Raw genomic sequence first — 14,694 nt, forward strand, 5'->3', positions numbered from 1 at the left:
AGGCTCCCTCGCCCCGCCGGGCCGGTTCCCCGGCCCCCATGGCGGCCCCCTGCCCCACTCCCGCCCTTTCTCCTCAGGCACTCAGCCCGCCCATGGCGGCCGCCGACACGAGCGCCCCGCACTGCGCATGCGCCGCCACCTCCTCGCCGCCGCAGGCGGCCCTCCGGCCCGCTGGGGGGCGCCCTTCCTTCCCCATCCCCGCCCCCTTCCCGCAGCCGGGCTGAGGCGACCGAGCCGCTGCCTGACCAAAATCCCCCCCGGCGGGCGGCCCGGCTCGTTGAGGCGGTCAGGGCGCAGGCGCGGCGGACAGCCCGCCCAGCGTAGGACCCCGGTCCTCTTCCGCGGCGGCGGCGGCGGCGCTGGGCTCTGGGCTCGGCGGGGCCCAAGATGTCGACCAAGAATTTCCGAGTGAGCGACGGGGACTGGATCTGCCCCGACAAGAAGTGAGCGTGGGCGGTGGAGCGGGGGGTGTCTGTCTGCCGTGGGGTCCGCGGCAGGACAGTCCCGCGGGACAGCACCAGCTCCGGGCCGCCCTGGGGGAGCCGCGGCCGCCGGGTCTCGGGGGGCGGCCGCCCTCCCTCCCTCCCTCCCTCTCTCTTTCCCTCCCTCTTTCCCTCCCTCCCTCTTTCCCTCCCTCCTTCCCACCCGCGTTTCCCTGCAGGGTCTCACAGCTCCTGCGCACCGCCCAGCGGGTCCGGAACTGGCCGCTCCCCCCCCCCCCCCCCCCCCCCCCGGCTCTGGCACGGCCTGAGAAACTTCGTGTTTTAATTTGGAACAAGTTCAGTTCGCAATATAAAGGTGGGTTTTTTTAAGTCTGGTGTGTGTGCACTTTCCAGCGTTAATGGGCGTCTTCGTTCTCTTTCTGTTCTTATTTTCAGGTGTGGGAATGTTAACTTTGCTAGACGAACCAGCTGTAACAGATGTGGAAGAGGTGAGTATCTGAGAAGATCTATCTCTTTCTTTTTGAAACAAAAGAATATTAAATCTCTTTAATCGTGAAGCAAGATGTTTGAGAACTGTTTGTTTTTTGTCGTTGTGTTTGTTTTTTCTTCTTTTCCAGAAAAAACGACAGAAGCCAAAATGATGAAAGCTGGAGGGACTGAAATAGGAAAGACACTTGCTGAAAAGAGTCGTGGCCTCTTCAGTGCTAACGACTGGCAGTGTAAAACGTACGCCCTTTTAAAAAATGCAGAGTGTTTTCTTAGAGCCGCACACCACCACCACACCTACAATACGATACTTAATTTTGTCAGTATAGATTTACTTGTGCTGATGAGAGGAGTGATAAAAACTCACACCTATTCCACTAGTAGTGTGTTGCTGTGAGGATAGCATTTGTTTTTGTTTGCTGGACAGCAGTTACTTAATTAACATGACTGGAAAAAGATTGAAAAAAATCAAGACTAGACAGGTAAAAGTTTGTGTTCTGATAAGCTGAGACACTTCTCGAGTTTGGAAGAAATGCATAGATAGAAGTAACACCTTCATTGCAGTATATTTTATTGCTAACTTTCACTAAATATTTAACGAGTAAAGTTTAGCACATAGCTAAATTCTTGGATGTTTCCCCAGGCCATTAATTGAGAATATGAAGATCTAAATTAGGAAAGGACTACGTCAATGATATGCTTTGATTTTTGAAAGGTGCTTTCAGATTTTCTGGAGCACTTTTAAGGTTTTCCATTTTTGCCAATTGAGTAAGCTGTCTGACCAGTGAAATCTGGGGGTTTTTTTATCTGTCAGAACTTAGCTGCATTCAGCCTGATGGGTTTCCATTTGCACTGTTCTGCAGTAAGAGACAGGCAGGTTTCCTGGGCAGCGCCATGGGTCCCCATGTCTGAGGGGAATCCACTTGATGCCACGCTTCAGGATTGTCATGTCTTTCCAAGTTCATAGCTAGGCTGTGTCTTGTGGACCTGCTCCTCTCCTCTTTGGGACTGAGCAGCATTCTGATGATAGTGTTACAGATGGATGAAGTACGAGTGGCCTTTTAGGATGCTGTAAGATAGAAATGCAGCATATGCGGAAGCATTATAACTACCTGAGCATCAGTGGGTGACGGTGACTGCTCATGAGCATTATTCCCGTGGTAGCTTCTTTGTTAACTCCCCTGAACTGTGAATGCCACTAGTGGAGAGTAGTGAGGAATTTTAACACTTCTTGTGTAGTCTTACTTCTGTTAACTTGTCTGCCTACCTGCCTATTACTTCTACTTCTTTCCCCTTGATTTATACAGTATGGTCCTCTTCCCATCATCCTTGTGCTGGTGAAATACCCCTAGTCTCTCTACTTCTTTCCCCTTGATTTATACAGTATGTCCTCTTCCCATCATCCTTGTGCTGGTGAAATACCCCTAGTCTCTCTTGCAGTTCTTTGTGTCTTTGTGACTGTTGGCCTTGGAGTTAATTGTGTTGTACTGGTGACTGCAGATCACGGCTAAAACTCGGCAAATACATTTTTATGATTATTTTTTTTAAGTGTTGCCTCAACACTTAAGCTTTTTGATTTGAATGAAATGTTTCTTATTTCTGTTTTCTTCTTTTTGCCTCTGAAGATGTGGTAACGTGAACTGGGCCAGAAGATCAGAATGTAATATGTGTAATACTCCAAAGTATGCTAAATTGGAGGAAAGGACAGGTAAGGTGTATATGGTTTTAAAATACTGAAATTACTGTATGAAAACTTATTTTTATAAATCACAATGTAATTTAATTAAAGGGATTGTTTCTGCAGCAGAACTAGCAAAGTTGAATGATCTTCCATATGTAAATAAATCTGTAGGTTCTTAGACTTGGTTACTTTTAGTAGTGTGTAAAGTATGTGGTGGTTTCATTTGGAAAGTCAATGAATATTCGGCTTAAATTGCCTCTGTATTTGATTTTTATACTAAGGCATTTGGAAGAAGTAATGCAGTGTTTTATTAAACTCCAAAAGGTCTCGTGTATATGTTGTGTCTGACTGCAGAGGACTGAGCAGTCACAAGAACAGCATTAAAGGCTGTATAGATTAGACTGTTATCTCTTAATGAGGTTTGAGGTTTGGTCACACTGTGACACATTTAAAGTTCCTCCTGCATTAGCAATGAACCTGGTGGTAACTAGAACAGAAGATATCCTTACAGGGCAGTCGTAACTATTTATACTGTTACCTCTGCAAACGGGATCAGGCAGAGAATGTAATGCATAGAGTGTAACACTAGTGCATAGGAAAAAAACAGCATGGAGAAGAGCACAGAGCTTATTATTCAAAAGGAAAAAGAATATTTTAAAATATTTTTATTGAAGAATAATATTTAATTATATTTCCTATAATATTTCATAAATTGAATGTTTTTTATAATTAATTTTTCAAGTTCTGGTGTCCTTCAGAGTAAACTTACAGTCACGTGCAGGACACCTAGCATATTGCACATGCTTTCAGTAAATTACAAAGTCAGCTGACATTAAAATGAGCCGTTGAAGTTTTCCACTTACGTTATAAAAAGGAATAGAAAGATTCTTAAGGCAGATCTTGGCAGTTGTACAATTCAGTGCAACTACAGGATGCTTTTATTCCTATTGCTCCCTGAGGGTATATACGTGACTTGTACGTCACAGAACAATTGCGATATGGGAGCAGACTGGCATGCCCAGAGGCCAGCAAGGAGGCTGTGTGCACGTAGGACCTGGCTGTGGCAAAGGGGCTGCAGCAACACCAGCAGCTGGGAAAGCAGTTTGCCGGTGTTGCCCTCACCTCACGTTTCATTGCCTGCTTTTCCCAGTTGGCTACTGGCTGCTCTCAGAGGTGGGATTTTGGTCTTCAAGGGCAGTAGCCTTTACTCTAGCCCTTTGGAGATGTTCTTGTGTTTATCCACACCGAGGCAATTGTCAGACACTGCAGCCCTGCCAGAGCTCTTCTGGGAAGCTGGTTGCTCAGCACAGCTGTAATCCTGAATTTTTTTCTTTTTTTTTTTCCCATTCTTTTAAAAGCTATTGCTTCTGTGTTGTTTATGTGTCTTAATCCATTTTCTCAATTAGGTTTCTGAAGAACTATGTTTAATAAACATGTGTGGGAACAATTCATGTTCCTCTTGAGATCATGTTACATTCTTATGGCATATATTTATAAATCCACTGAAGGCTTCCAGAACCTGTGTGAAAGTTTATTCTAAACTTTGTGCTTAATGTAGCTGAATTTGGTGCAGCTCAAGAGATTGTCTTGTTTTACCCCTTTTTAAAGGATACGGAGGAGGATTTAATGAACGAGAGAATGTTGAATATATAGAACGTGAAGAATCAGATGGGGAGTATGATGAGGTAAGATTAGGTGCAGGTGTTACTCTGGAGAGACGCGTGTTGTGTGATTTGTGTTTAGGATGTGTGCATTTGCATTTCCTTAAAGGGAAAAGCGCGAGTCAGGAATACATTGTGATGCATCTTTTTGTCAAATGCTCAAGTGTGAAAGTTTTGAACTGAAAGTGACTGCATCTGTTTTGTCTTTTTGGGGGTTAAAAACTTAAGAATGAGTTCAAATTAAACTGGTACAAGCTGAGTTCATTAAACTTCTTAGGGAGCTGGCTTCAGGGTCATGCATGTTGTTTTCAGCCAGATGTTCAACACTGTTTTATAAAGATAACCCATAGACACGAGTATGAAATACTCTTTTGTTAAATTCAGATTTCCATTAATCTTGTCTGTGGGTACTAATTGTATCTAAGATAAGTAGGTCTTTAGGAAGTTTCTTGTTGCTAATTGGTTTCATGATACTTTTCCTTCCCTTTGAGCAATACCTTGTTTGCAGTTGATGTATATTTTCTCATAGAATTTTTATGAAAAAATACAGTTGGAAGTTACTTTTGATTAAATTGTATTCTAATGGAATAAAATTTCTTAGTTTGGACGCAAAAAGAAAAAGTACAGAGGGAAGCCGGTTGGTCCTGCATCTATCCTGAAGGAAGTAGAAGATAAGGAATCTGAAGGGGAAGATGAGGAGGATGAGGATGAAGATCTCTCTAAATATAAATTGGATGAGGTAGCATGTTCTGTTTTTTTCCTAGAAATTTTTTTTTAATTATTATTACAGTGCTGTTTAGTATTAGTAGGTGAGGTTTCATCTGTATTTTGAGCTGCCTTTAGAGCAATGTAAAGGAGTAGCTATCAGAGTATTGCAGTCTACAGCTTCTGTAAAGTTTGTGCACAAGCTTTGTTTTGTTCTAAATACCTGCATTCAGAGATGTATAATTTTTTTTAAACCATAAAAAATTAAAAGCTTATCTGAGATCAGAATAAAAAATTTTGAGATCTTTATTTGGAGCCTGTATGTATGGTTACCATATAAAGGGAATGTTCTTGAATTTTATTCTTAGCCTTTTAAAACCACGTCAGATTTATTTTTGATAAAAGGGAATAAAATATTCAGAGATTATATTCATCTTTCCTGAAATGCATGATCATCACGTATTGGATTGTCCACATCTTTGGACAACAGTCGTGCAGAGACACACGTATGTGCTTATTTTTAACACAGCAGTCACCAAATTCTGCATATGAAACATGTCTCTGCAGAGTTATGCTATGGTTATAGATTTTGAGCCTGAAAATTCTTCCAGGCACTCATTTAAAATAACTGGTAAAAATGAATGTCTGTATTTTCATTAACGTCATTAAGTATCAGAAAATGAGACTTCAGATGGGGGTTTTGCAAGCTTTTTAATAGTTTGCTTTGAAAGACAAATTTTCAGTCACTCTTTACTCTTAAAATTTTTGGATCTCATTAAATGCACTAACAACAGTATTTTCAAAGGTTTGAAAAAAAGCACAAAATAACCCACAGAATAAGTAAAAAACACTAACTGAAGAAAACAATCAAAATATTTCTTAAGTATTTTTTTTATATCTGCATTTTTTCAGGATGAGGATGAAGATGATGCTGACCTTTCAAAATATAATCTTGACGCCAGTGAAGAAGAGGACACTAATAAGAAAAAGAAATCCAATAGGCGCAGTCGTTCTAAGTCTCGATCTTCCCACTCACGATCTTCATCGCGCTCATCCTCTCATTCAAGCTCAAGGTCTAGGTCCAGGTAAACGGGTACAGGTCACGGGTAACGCCAGGCAAAATGTCAGTATCTAACTTCTTTATTTACTTTTTTTTTCTTGATTGCCTTACAGTTTTAGTTTCATAATGTTAACAATTCTATGTACAGAATTTACACAGGTAGATAATGTTCTTTTCTGACCTTCTGTGGGCCCTCAGTAGGGAGGCTTCATATGTCTTGTTGCTTGTTTTAGTAAATTTAAGTTGGTATTTCAATTGAGTCCTTCAAAAAAATGTAAAATATAACTTATTTTCAATTTCATTTTTAGGCTTGTTGGCCATATGTGATTCAATGGGTGAACTTTTTTTAGCAATGTTAAGTAGAGTTGTTGAACAGAGAAGCAGAAGGGTGGTATTGTTCAAGTGGGAGGAGGTGGCAGAAGAGGGCAGTGATGATGCAGTTCGGACAGATTCAGTGAAAGGACAGAATGGAAAATATCCTGGAAATAAAGATGAGAAACTTGAACTTAGTTTGTTGGCAAGCGACAAAGCTTTAAGTACAGTGGCAATGTTGTCAGAATAACACTAAAGGTTTATACTGATAATGGAGCCACAAAAAAGTTTACTGGGTAGATTTAAGATCTCACATTATTATTTAAATTCAGTAATATATGAACAATTCCATAAATGTGTAATCATGTGATATAAATCATGTAGCTTTTTAGCTGCCTTACAACTAATACAAGGATGATACTGATAAGTTTAAAACCTCAAATCGGTACTAGCTCATAGGGTTATACATAAAGTTCAAGTTTCTTCTAATCTTCCTAGCTTTGTAACTGCCCCTCTCTGCTCTCACCGCTGGGATCACTGCCCTCATTCTTCAGACCCTTATACTAACCAGATGTCAGCCTCTGTCTTGGTTTTGTCTTTCTCCCCATTGCTGTCATGCTTTTTTTCATGCTGCCTCTTCTATGAAAAATTATGTTCTTCACCATATGTATTGTCGGCCTCCCCGCTCCTTCAGATGCCATCTTGAGATGTGTATTTGCAGCCTGATTCCAAGGAGCAGCACTAAGTGAATAATAGTGACTGAGCTGACCGGCTCTCAGCATTTTTTGTAAATGAAGTGAGATGTGGAGCAAGATCTTTGAGGAAGTGGCTGTATTGTCCTGTGTGAGGACAGTACGCTGCCAGTATGGGCTGCATTTGAGTATAATTCTTAGGTTTAGGAGTGGGAAGGTCAAAGACAGAACTTCATCTGGCCCTAACTTTGTTTGTTAATTCACAAATGTTAACAGGGAGGTAAAAAGTAGCTCATCATAACTGACATTTGCTAGGGATCTTTCAACTTTCTGTTGAACTTTTCGCTTCTAGCTACAGATAATTAATTGGAAATATCAGTTGCCATTTGTGGATACTTCTTTGTGTTTTTTTAAAAAAGTTTAAATATATTTTCTGGTTAGCATGTGTTCATACCACTTCTGTTTTGCACAGAAGAGTGCAAAGTGAGAAAGACATGGTAACAATATAAACTGAGAGATTGACAGCATGTATAATACATTTTTCCTGAAAAGACTATTAGAATTTGATTGCAATGCCTTCTTTTTACAATGGTTACTGCAAGTCCGCTACCGTTTTTGCATATCTTTTGTGGTTTGTGCTTTAAAGAAAAACCATCAACATGAAAAATTTTAAAATTATTTTGACTAGTTACAAGTAGTGTTAGATATGTCTGTATTTTAGCAAAGAATTAACTACTACTAAATTTTTAATGCAGGGGGAAATCTTTATGAAACTTGAAACTGCTTACAAAATGCTTGTGAGAACTGACTTGGGGAAAATTTGAGCTAGCTAGTCCTAATACTCTTACCTGCTCTGCTTTTCAAAGAAACTGATGGTTTTCAAGTTAAGGCACAAATTAAAAGCTAAGGCATTGATTTCATGAAATAGTTAATAGATATGCAGTTGTTTCATTTTGCCAAATAACTGCAATACGGTTTGATTTTTGTGCTTTGTTTTAGGAAATGTAATAAAAAGCTGACTATAAATTTTTTTAATGCACCATCTTAGTATGTTAAAGTTTCTGTTTTAAAATGTACTATGGTGACAGTGGGGGAGTAGGAGCAAAATTGTCACTTCTTTAGTGACTCTAGGCCAAATTGTATTGATGCATCGTTGCCTCTACTCCTAACAGTAGTAGTTACTCTGCTAAATAAAGTCAGATACTGGAAAAAAAATCTTCCATGTTGTTTCAGGTCCCATTCAAGAAGTTCTTCCAGTTCCAGATCAAGATCTCGTTCCAGTTCCAGAGAACACTCTAGATCTCGTGGGTCGAAATCAAGGTGAATGAGGTAGCACTCTCTCCTTGCAGAGAGAAAAAAGGGCAGAAGAACCAACCGCTTGTTGATTTCATCGTAAAATTATGCTGGTCAAAAAAACATTAACTCATTTTTATCTTGGAAGTCAGAATTCCTGGGGTCTCTGCACGAGGTTGTTGCCACTACAGATGTGTTTCTTGAGAATGCGAGGTTTTGGTTGAAGAGTTTAAGTCTGATCTAAGCTAGACAAGTGGACGCCACAGATCTTCACTTTGAAGGAAGAAGAAATTGAATGCATGTTTACTTGCTTCAGTAATTTTTGCTGTTTTTACTATTTCCACTTTGGCTACTTGATGTGGAAGAACGTTAGAAAATACGCTAGACTGCTGGTTTTGTGTTTAGTGATAACTTATTTAACATATCTAACTTCCACTAGATAGTGCTGCTATTGTCTTTATAAATGTGGGGGGAATGTATAAAAATGTTGATAGCACATCATGTGAGAAGTTGACAGGAGTTTGAGCTAGCTGACCTTTTCTGTATAGCAGTTACTGACTTGTGTGGGGAAAAGTAACAAAAGCACCAAGTTCCTTGAGGTGTCCTTGCACAGACATCCTGTTGGCAGGACTTTTCCTTTTGCAATGGAATGAAGAACTGTCCCATCTCCATGCATGCAGAGAATCTTAAAACTGTAAATAAGGAAGTTTGAGTTGGGAAGACCAATCACAAATGGTGCTACTGCCCTTTGGCGGCAGAAATGTGCTATGGATTGCCACATGAGGGCCAGTGCAAGATGGAATTGATACTTTTAGGAAGAGAAAAAGGGTGCCTGTGCCCCCACTAGATGCTGAAGTGACTCGTCAGCTGAGCTGGGTTATTTGCTTGTGCCACACAGCATCCACCGAGAGTCCTCAGTGTATTAGCTTATGTGAAATAAGACTGCTTTGTTATTTACAATGAGAACCCTGAAAATATTTTTACCAACAACATGCACTGTGTTGTTGGGGTTTTTTTAATGTTTTATCCAGTTTACTGGAAAAAAAAAAAAAATCCTGTTGGGTGTTTTTATATAATTTTGGAATTAGAGTTTAGGAATTTCTAGCTCTATTACTTTTTCCACAAGTCTTTTTTTTTCTTGGGTTTTTTAGATAACCAAAGTGATCTTTGAGTGCTTGTAAGTGAAGCTGGTTCATTTTTTTTTTTAATGCCAAAATGACTGTATTCTAAGATATTTTTTTAAAATACTTTGTTGTAGAAGGTCTCATGCTCTACACAAATTTATTTTAAGATTTGAAATTTACCTTCTGAGGGTTTTTACTATTCTAGTAAGATGAACGTTACTTTACAAATCTCCGGTGTGAAATAGCCATTAATATAATGTGAAACATTGTTAAATCAGCATTACATCTGTGGTTTTCAAGCCATTTTGCTTTGTGAATTTAACTGCTGAGGAAGGTCCTCATATAGGCTACTTCCTGTCCCAGTCTCCCATGGCTTCTTTGTCAAAATGCATCATTCTGGTGAATGCTGGAAAGAGGTTTCCGAAACATTGGTGGTCTGTATATCAAGAAACATTATTTAGCAAAATTTTTTAAGAAAACTACCACGGCAGTAGAAGTCTTTATTGGCAGATAACTAAGGAGTAAGTATTAAAGCATCCACACATTTATTTGACAAAACACTGATGTAACTAGAGTAGTGAGTGTTCATGAGAACTGTCTCTTTTTGTTCTTTCTTTGTTCTTTCTATATTATACCAGAATTAAATCTGATTTATTTCTTAATCAATAAAGATCCAGCTCCAGGTCCTACAGGGGGTCTTCCACCCCAAGAAAAAGATCTTACTCAAGCTCTCGTTCATCATCTTCCCCTGAGAGAAGCAAGAAGCGAAGTCGTTCTAGATCTTCTTCATCTGGTGATCGCAAAAAAAGACGATCGAGATCACGGTCACCCGAAAGGTTTGGGTTTATGTAGAATAAGAATGGGTGTATTTAAATGTGTGATTTTTTTTTTTTCCTGAAGGACTGAGATTCACTGGGAAAGAATTGAATCCGATCAGTTATTCTGATATTAAAAGTAGTTTTCTCACTTCCCCTACTCTTACTTCCTATTAAAACCTCTGTAATTGCTTTTTTCCTGCCCCCCAACCCCCACCCCAATGAAACTTCCTCCTGGTAGGAGCATGTTCCTTAGAAAGACCTGGGTCACCATTCTTTTCAGTGTGTGAAAGTGTTAATGTGTACATTATTGATTTATTTTCATAAGTAAATATTGCATTTAGAAATTGTATTCTGCTTTCAGTCTTAAACTTACATTTTTAGTACTAAATTCACATTCATGAGCTTAAAGTGGTTTAAAGTTATTTCTATATTCTTATAAGGCCCCTATCAGATATACTTGGCTTCCAGCTATTATAGGATACAGACTACTCAAAGTGGATGCTAAAATTAATTTCAACTTATTTCTTTGCATGCTTTCTCCATTTATATCTTACAGACGCCGCAGATCGTCATCTGGATCTTCCCATTCTGGTTCCCGTACAAGTTCTAAAAAGAAATAATGTATTAAATCTCACATTTAAAAAAAAAAAAAAAAAAATTCCAGTCAGTGCATGAGACATTTTTAAGAATTTGGTGTCTTACTTGGTCAGAAGTGCTAAATCTGCTAGTAGAGATGCATGTCTGTCCTTGCTTTCTGGAAAACTGCAGCTTTGTTCATTCATGAAACAAAAAGTGAGGTAGCATTTTAAGCCATAAACTCCCCAGAGCAGATGTGAAGTTTTATTATTTGAGTAAGGGGCAGGTTTATTTTTAAAGACTCAGTTACTCGATTCCTGGCTCTCTTACATGTATGAGCAGGCACAGGTTGGATATGCTCTAATACAACTCTGCTCTTCGTGTCACAATTACGAAGCAGTATCTGAGGAATACAGGAAGAACCCATGAGCTTTCTGCATCCAACGCCTGAGCTTGTTTGATGTAGCTCGTATGGGACCACAAAAGATTAGCATAGCTGTAGGGCTGGTGTTACCCATTGGATGACAGTAGTGAGTACTTAGGTCTAATTATTTTTTGGTTTTCTGTGTTGAAGTATAGATGGATGCCCCTCTCTTAGCTATGCTCAGTGCAAAATAGCTGTTAAATACCCAGTCCATCATATGATTTGGTAGAGAGTGAATTAGACTCCATTCCGTCGAAGCGAGGATGTTTGAGACATTGGGCGCTATCCTCTCCATTGCTTGAGTCTCATAGCTGCCAGTGCCTGTCACTAGAAATTATTTGCTGCAGTCAGCAAAGTGCCCTTTCTGCAGCGGGTACTGGCTATGGTATTTTCACATGCATGGACCCAGGACTCTGCGATCCTTTCTTGCAAAAGGATCATTTAGGAACTACTCTGGAGATGGAGGAATATGGAACTAGCTTCTCGGAATCAAGTGAAGCTTCTGCAGGCCATCTGTAAAATTCATTTTGGGCTGACTAAAATTTTCAAGGTATCTGAATTTTATTTATATTTAAAAATGAGAATTATAAACTCTGTAGAAAGTTCTGACATCTTAAATGTGTTCTTCATCAGTCATTCTTTTTCCCTTAAATATAATTTATGGCTTAAAATGCTTTATTGAATCTATTTTACTAGCAATATCACATTAAAACTTGGTCTCTCTTGAGCTCCGTTTGGTTAAGAAAAGTTTAAGTATCTTCAGTGCCATGACAAGGTAAGTATGTTAAGGAAAATTCTTCTTTTTAAGCAAGTAAACAGCAATATATCTGCATTTATTTCAGTAATAAAACTTCCAAGCCCATATTTGACCACTTTCTTTAAATGAACTGCGCAAAAACAAACGGAGCGAAATTTAAAAACTACATTCTGCTTTCTTTTTTTTTTTATTTTTTTTTTTAAGACACTTCTTTTGGACTGGTATATAAGCAAAATGTTTTTGTTGTAGAAATATTTTGATAATCTTTGCAGAAAAAAATGCTCTGCAGTTTCTTCTTTAATGCTTTCTTTTATATCTAATTTCAATGCTAAATGTGTGTAGATTGCACAAGAGCAGGTTAGTCTTGTAACTGTGCCTCTGACAACTTCAAAGTCCAACTACTAAATTGTAAAGATCAGATCAAATAGATGCTATGTTGTTAGCCTTTGGGTTTTTTCTTGTGCTTTGTATTAAAATTGTTGCTGTACTTAACAGATGAAAGTTTTTAAATTTAGCAAATGATAGGCTACAGACAAAGGAAAATTATGGTTTCTTTTGGCTTAGATAAAATGTAAGGCAAAATGATTCTGTAGACAAGTGTAAATAAAACCTGTGAGTCAACTGTGCAGTGAGTGCTTTCTCTTGGAAACATAAGCAAATCTTTCTTTATAACCTATACTAACAGTTATTTTGTTGTTGTTCTCTGTTACAGCAGTACAAGAAGGGCAGTATGTGCACTTACCTGGCCATATGTATCATACATTTTCAGATTGTTTCAGTTCTTTAAGTACTGAAAATATTTGTGGATTTAAGCAGCAGCATTTTTAAAATGAGCTTTTACAAAACTTCAAGGTATTTTCTTCTGTATGTGTTCCATATCTCCTTTTCAGAAAGTTTTTAGAGGAAGCAGTATGTTTAAATTATTTTGATTTCTACGTTTTAAAATACAACAGCACATCAACTATAGTAGTCTTTGCATGCCTGTTACAAGTTACACAAAAACCCCTCTTTGTAGTTATTGGATCGCAAATAAATTAGAACCAAGCTATTAGAACTAAACACGGTCCACCTCTGTTAAGACACAAAGCTAGATTAAGCTCACGCAGCAAAAAGGTGTGGGTTTACTGTAGTAGAGGGGTTGTGTGGGTTGGGGCGGGTAGAATTATCTCCAGTGGCCTAGCAGGAAATTACTGTTTCACTAGAAAATATTTCCCTTGCTGTCAGTTTAGCCATTGGGGGCAGATAAATTGCTGCCTATAGAAATAAACTGGTATTTCTGTGCAGCTTTATCAAAGATCAGTGAAGTTTGTCATGGCAATGGAGGAAGTGTTGATTAGGTTAAGTTTAGGCCTAATGTGCTTTTCTAAGGAAAATCAAATGCATTCATGAATAGTGATGGTGGGTTTGCATAAGCATTTTTCTGTAGTAATTGAAATTTACTAAAATTAAAGGCAGACTAGCCTTTAATTTTATACAAGAGTGAAATCCACTGCTGAAAAATGCTTCTTTTTTCTTCAGATAGGTAGCCAATTAATAATAAAAAGCATTAAAATGTACATGTTGGTACATCTTAAAACAAGATTGCTTCATTTCCACACCAGGTAACTTCTGTACGCTGTTGTCTGATAGAAGCAACTGTGGTGAATGACCAGAGATTAAATGGACGCTGTGTTAGGTCTTGCTTCTCACTAACCCCCCCAAACTTAAATTTAGTTGTAATGAACTACTGCAAGTTGGTTGTTATGCCTAGGACTCTGCAATGTTTTCATCCTTTTCGGTGCATTAGGCATTTCCTCGTTTGCCACGATGGTGGGGTGATGTTGCAGCATGGGCTTGTATTGATGATTAGCAGGCCAGTGTTTTGAATGATGTCATTTTAAATTCAGTGGCCTATCATCAGTCACCTTTAGGGAATAATTGAGTGTAAATAACATTTCAAGAGGGTCGTGGCTTAACCCCAGCCTGCAACTAAGCCCTACGCAGCTGCTCGCCCAGTCCTGCCCAGTGGGGCTGTGGGGAGAACTGGAAGAGTAAAAGCGAGAAAACTCATGGGCTGAGATGAATACAGTTTAACAGGGAAAGCAAAAGCTGTGCATGCAAGCAAAGCAAAACAAGGAATTCACCACTTCTCGTGGGCATGCAGGTGTTCAGCCATCTCCAGGAAATCAGGGCTGCACCGTGTGTAATGGTGACTTGGGAAGACAAATGCCATCACTCCGAACATCCCCCCCCTTCCTTCTTCCCCCAGCTTTATATGCTGAGTATGACGTCCTATGGTCTGGACTATCCCTCTGGTCAGTTGAGGTCAGCTGTCCCGGCTGTGTCTCCTCCCAACTCCTTGTGCCCCCCCAGCCTCCTCGCTGGTGGGGTGGGGGGAGAAGCAGAAAAGGCCTTGACTCTGTGTAAGCGCTGCTCAGCGATAACAAAAATATCTCCTCCTCCTCAACACTGTTTACAGCACAAATCCAAAACATAGCCCCATACCAGCTACTGTGAAGAAAATTAACTCTTATCTCAGCCAAAACCAGCATAAAGAGTAATGAAAAATACAAACATTGATGAAGATGTTTACCTGAAACCTTTCCAATTTCAATGTAGCACTGCTAGACAAATATTGAAAAACAATTCTTGAGTATGGCAGGATAACTTTAAGTAGTAATAG

The 14,694-nt window shown here is 39.3% G+C and overlaps 1 protein-coding gene across 1 annotated transcript; it reads left to right on the plus strand.

The window, feature by feature from the left end:
* The first annotated feature begins 282 nt into the window (after positions 1-282).
* ZRANB2 (zinc finger RANBP2-type containing 2) lies at positions 283-12,658 on the plus strand. The gene is made up of 10 exons (XM_069788397.1): positions 283-443; positions 879-931; positions 1,061-1,169; positions 2,555-2,637; positions 4,219-4,295; positions 4,873-5,010; positions 5,889-6,061; positions 8,274-8,360; positions 10,129-10,293; positions 10,832-12,658. Exons 1-10 carry the CDS (start codon positions 388-390, stop codon positions 10,893-10,895), a joined length of 1,005 nt encoding a protein of 334 aa, XP_069644498.1. The 5' UTR covers positions 283-387; the 3' UTR covers positions 10,896-12,658.
* Positions 12,659-14,694: the final 2,036 nt, after the last annotated feature.

Source organism: Haliaeetus albicilla, chromosome 8, assembly GCF_947461875.1.
Source record: "Haliaeetus albicilla chromosome 8, bHalAlb1.1, whole genome shotgun sequence".
In the NCBI taxonomy this organism is placed as follows: Eukaryota; Metazoa; Chordata; class Aves; order Accipitriformes; family Accipitridae; genus Haliaeetus; species Haliaeetus albicilla.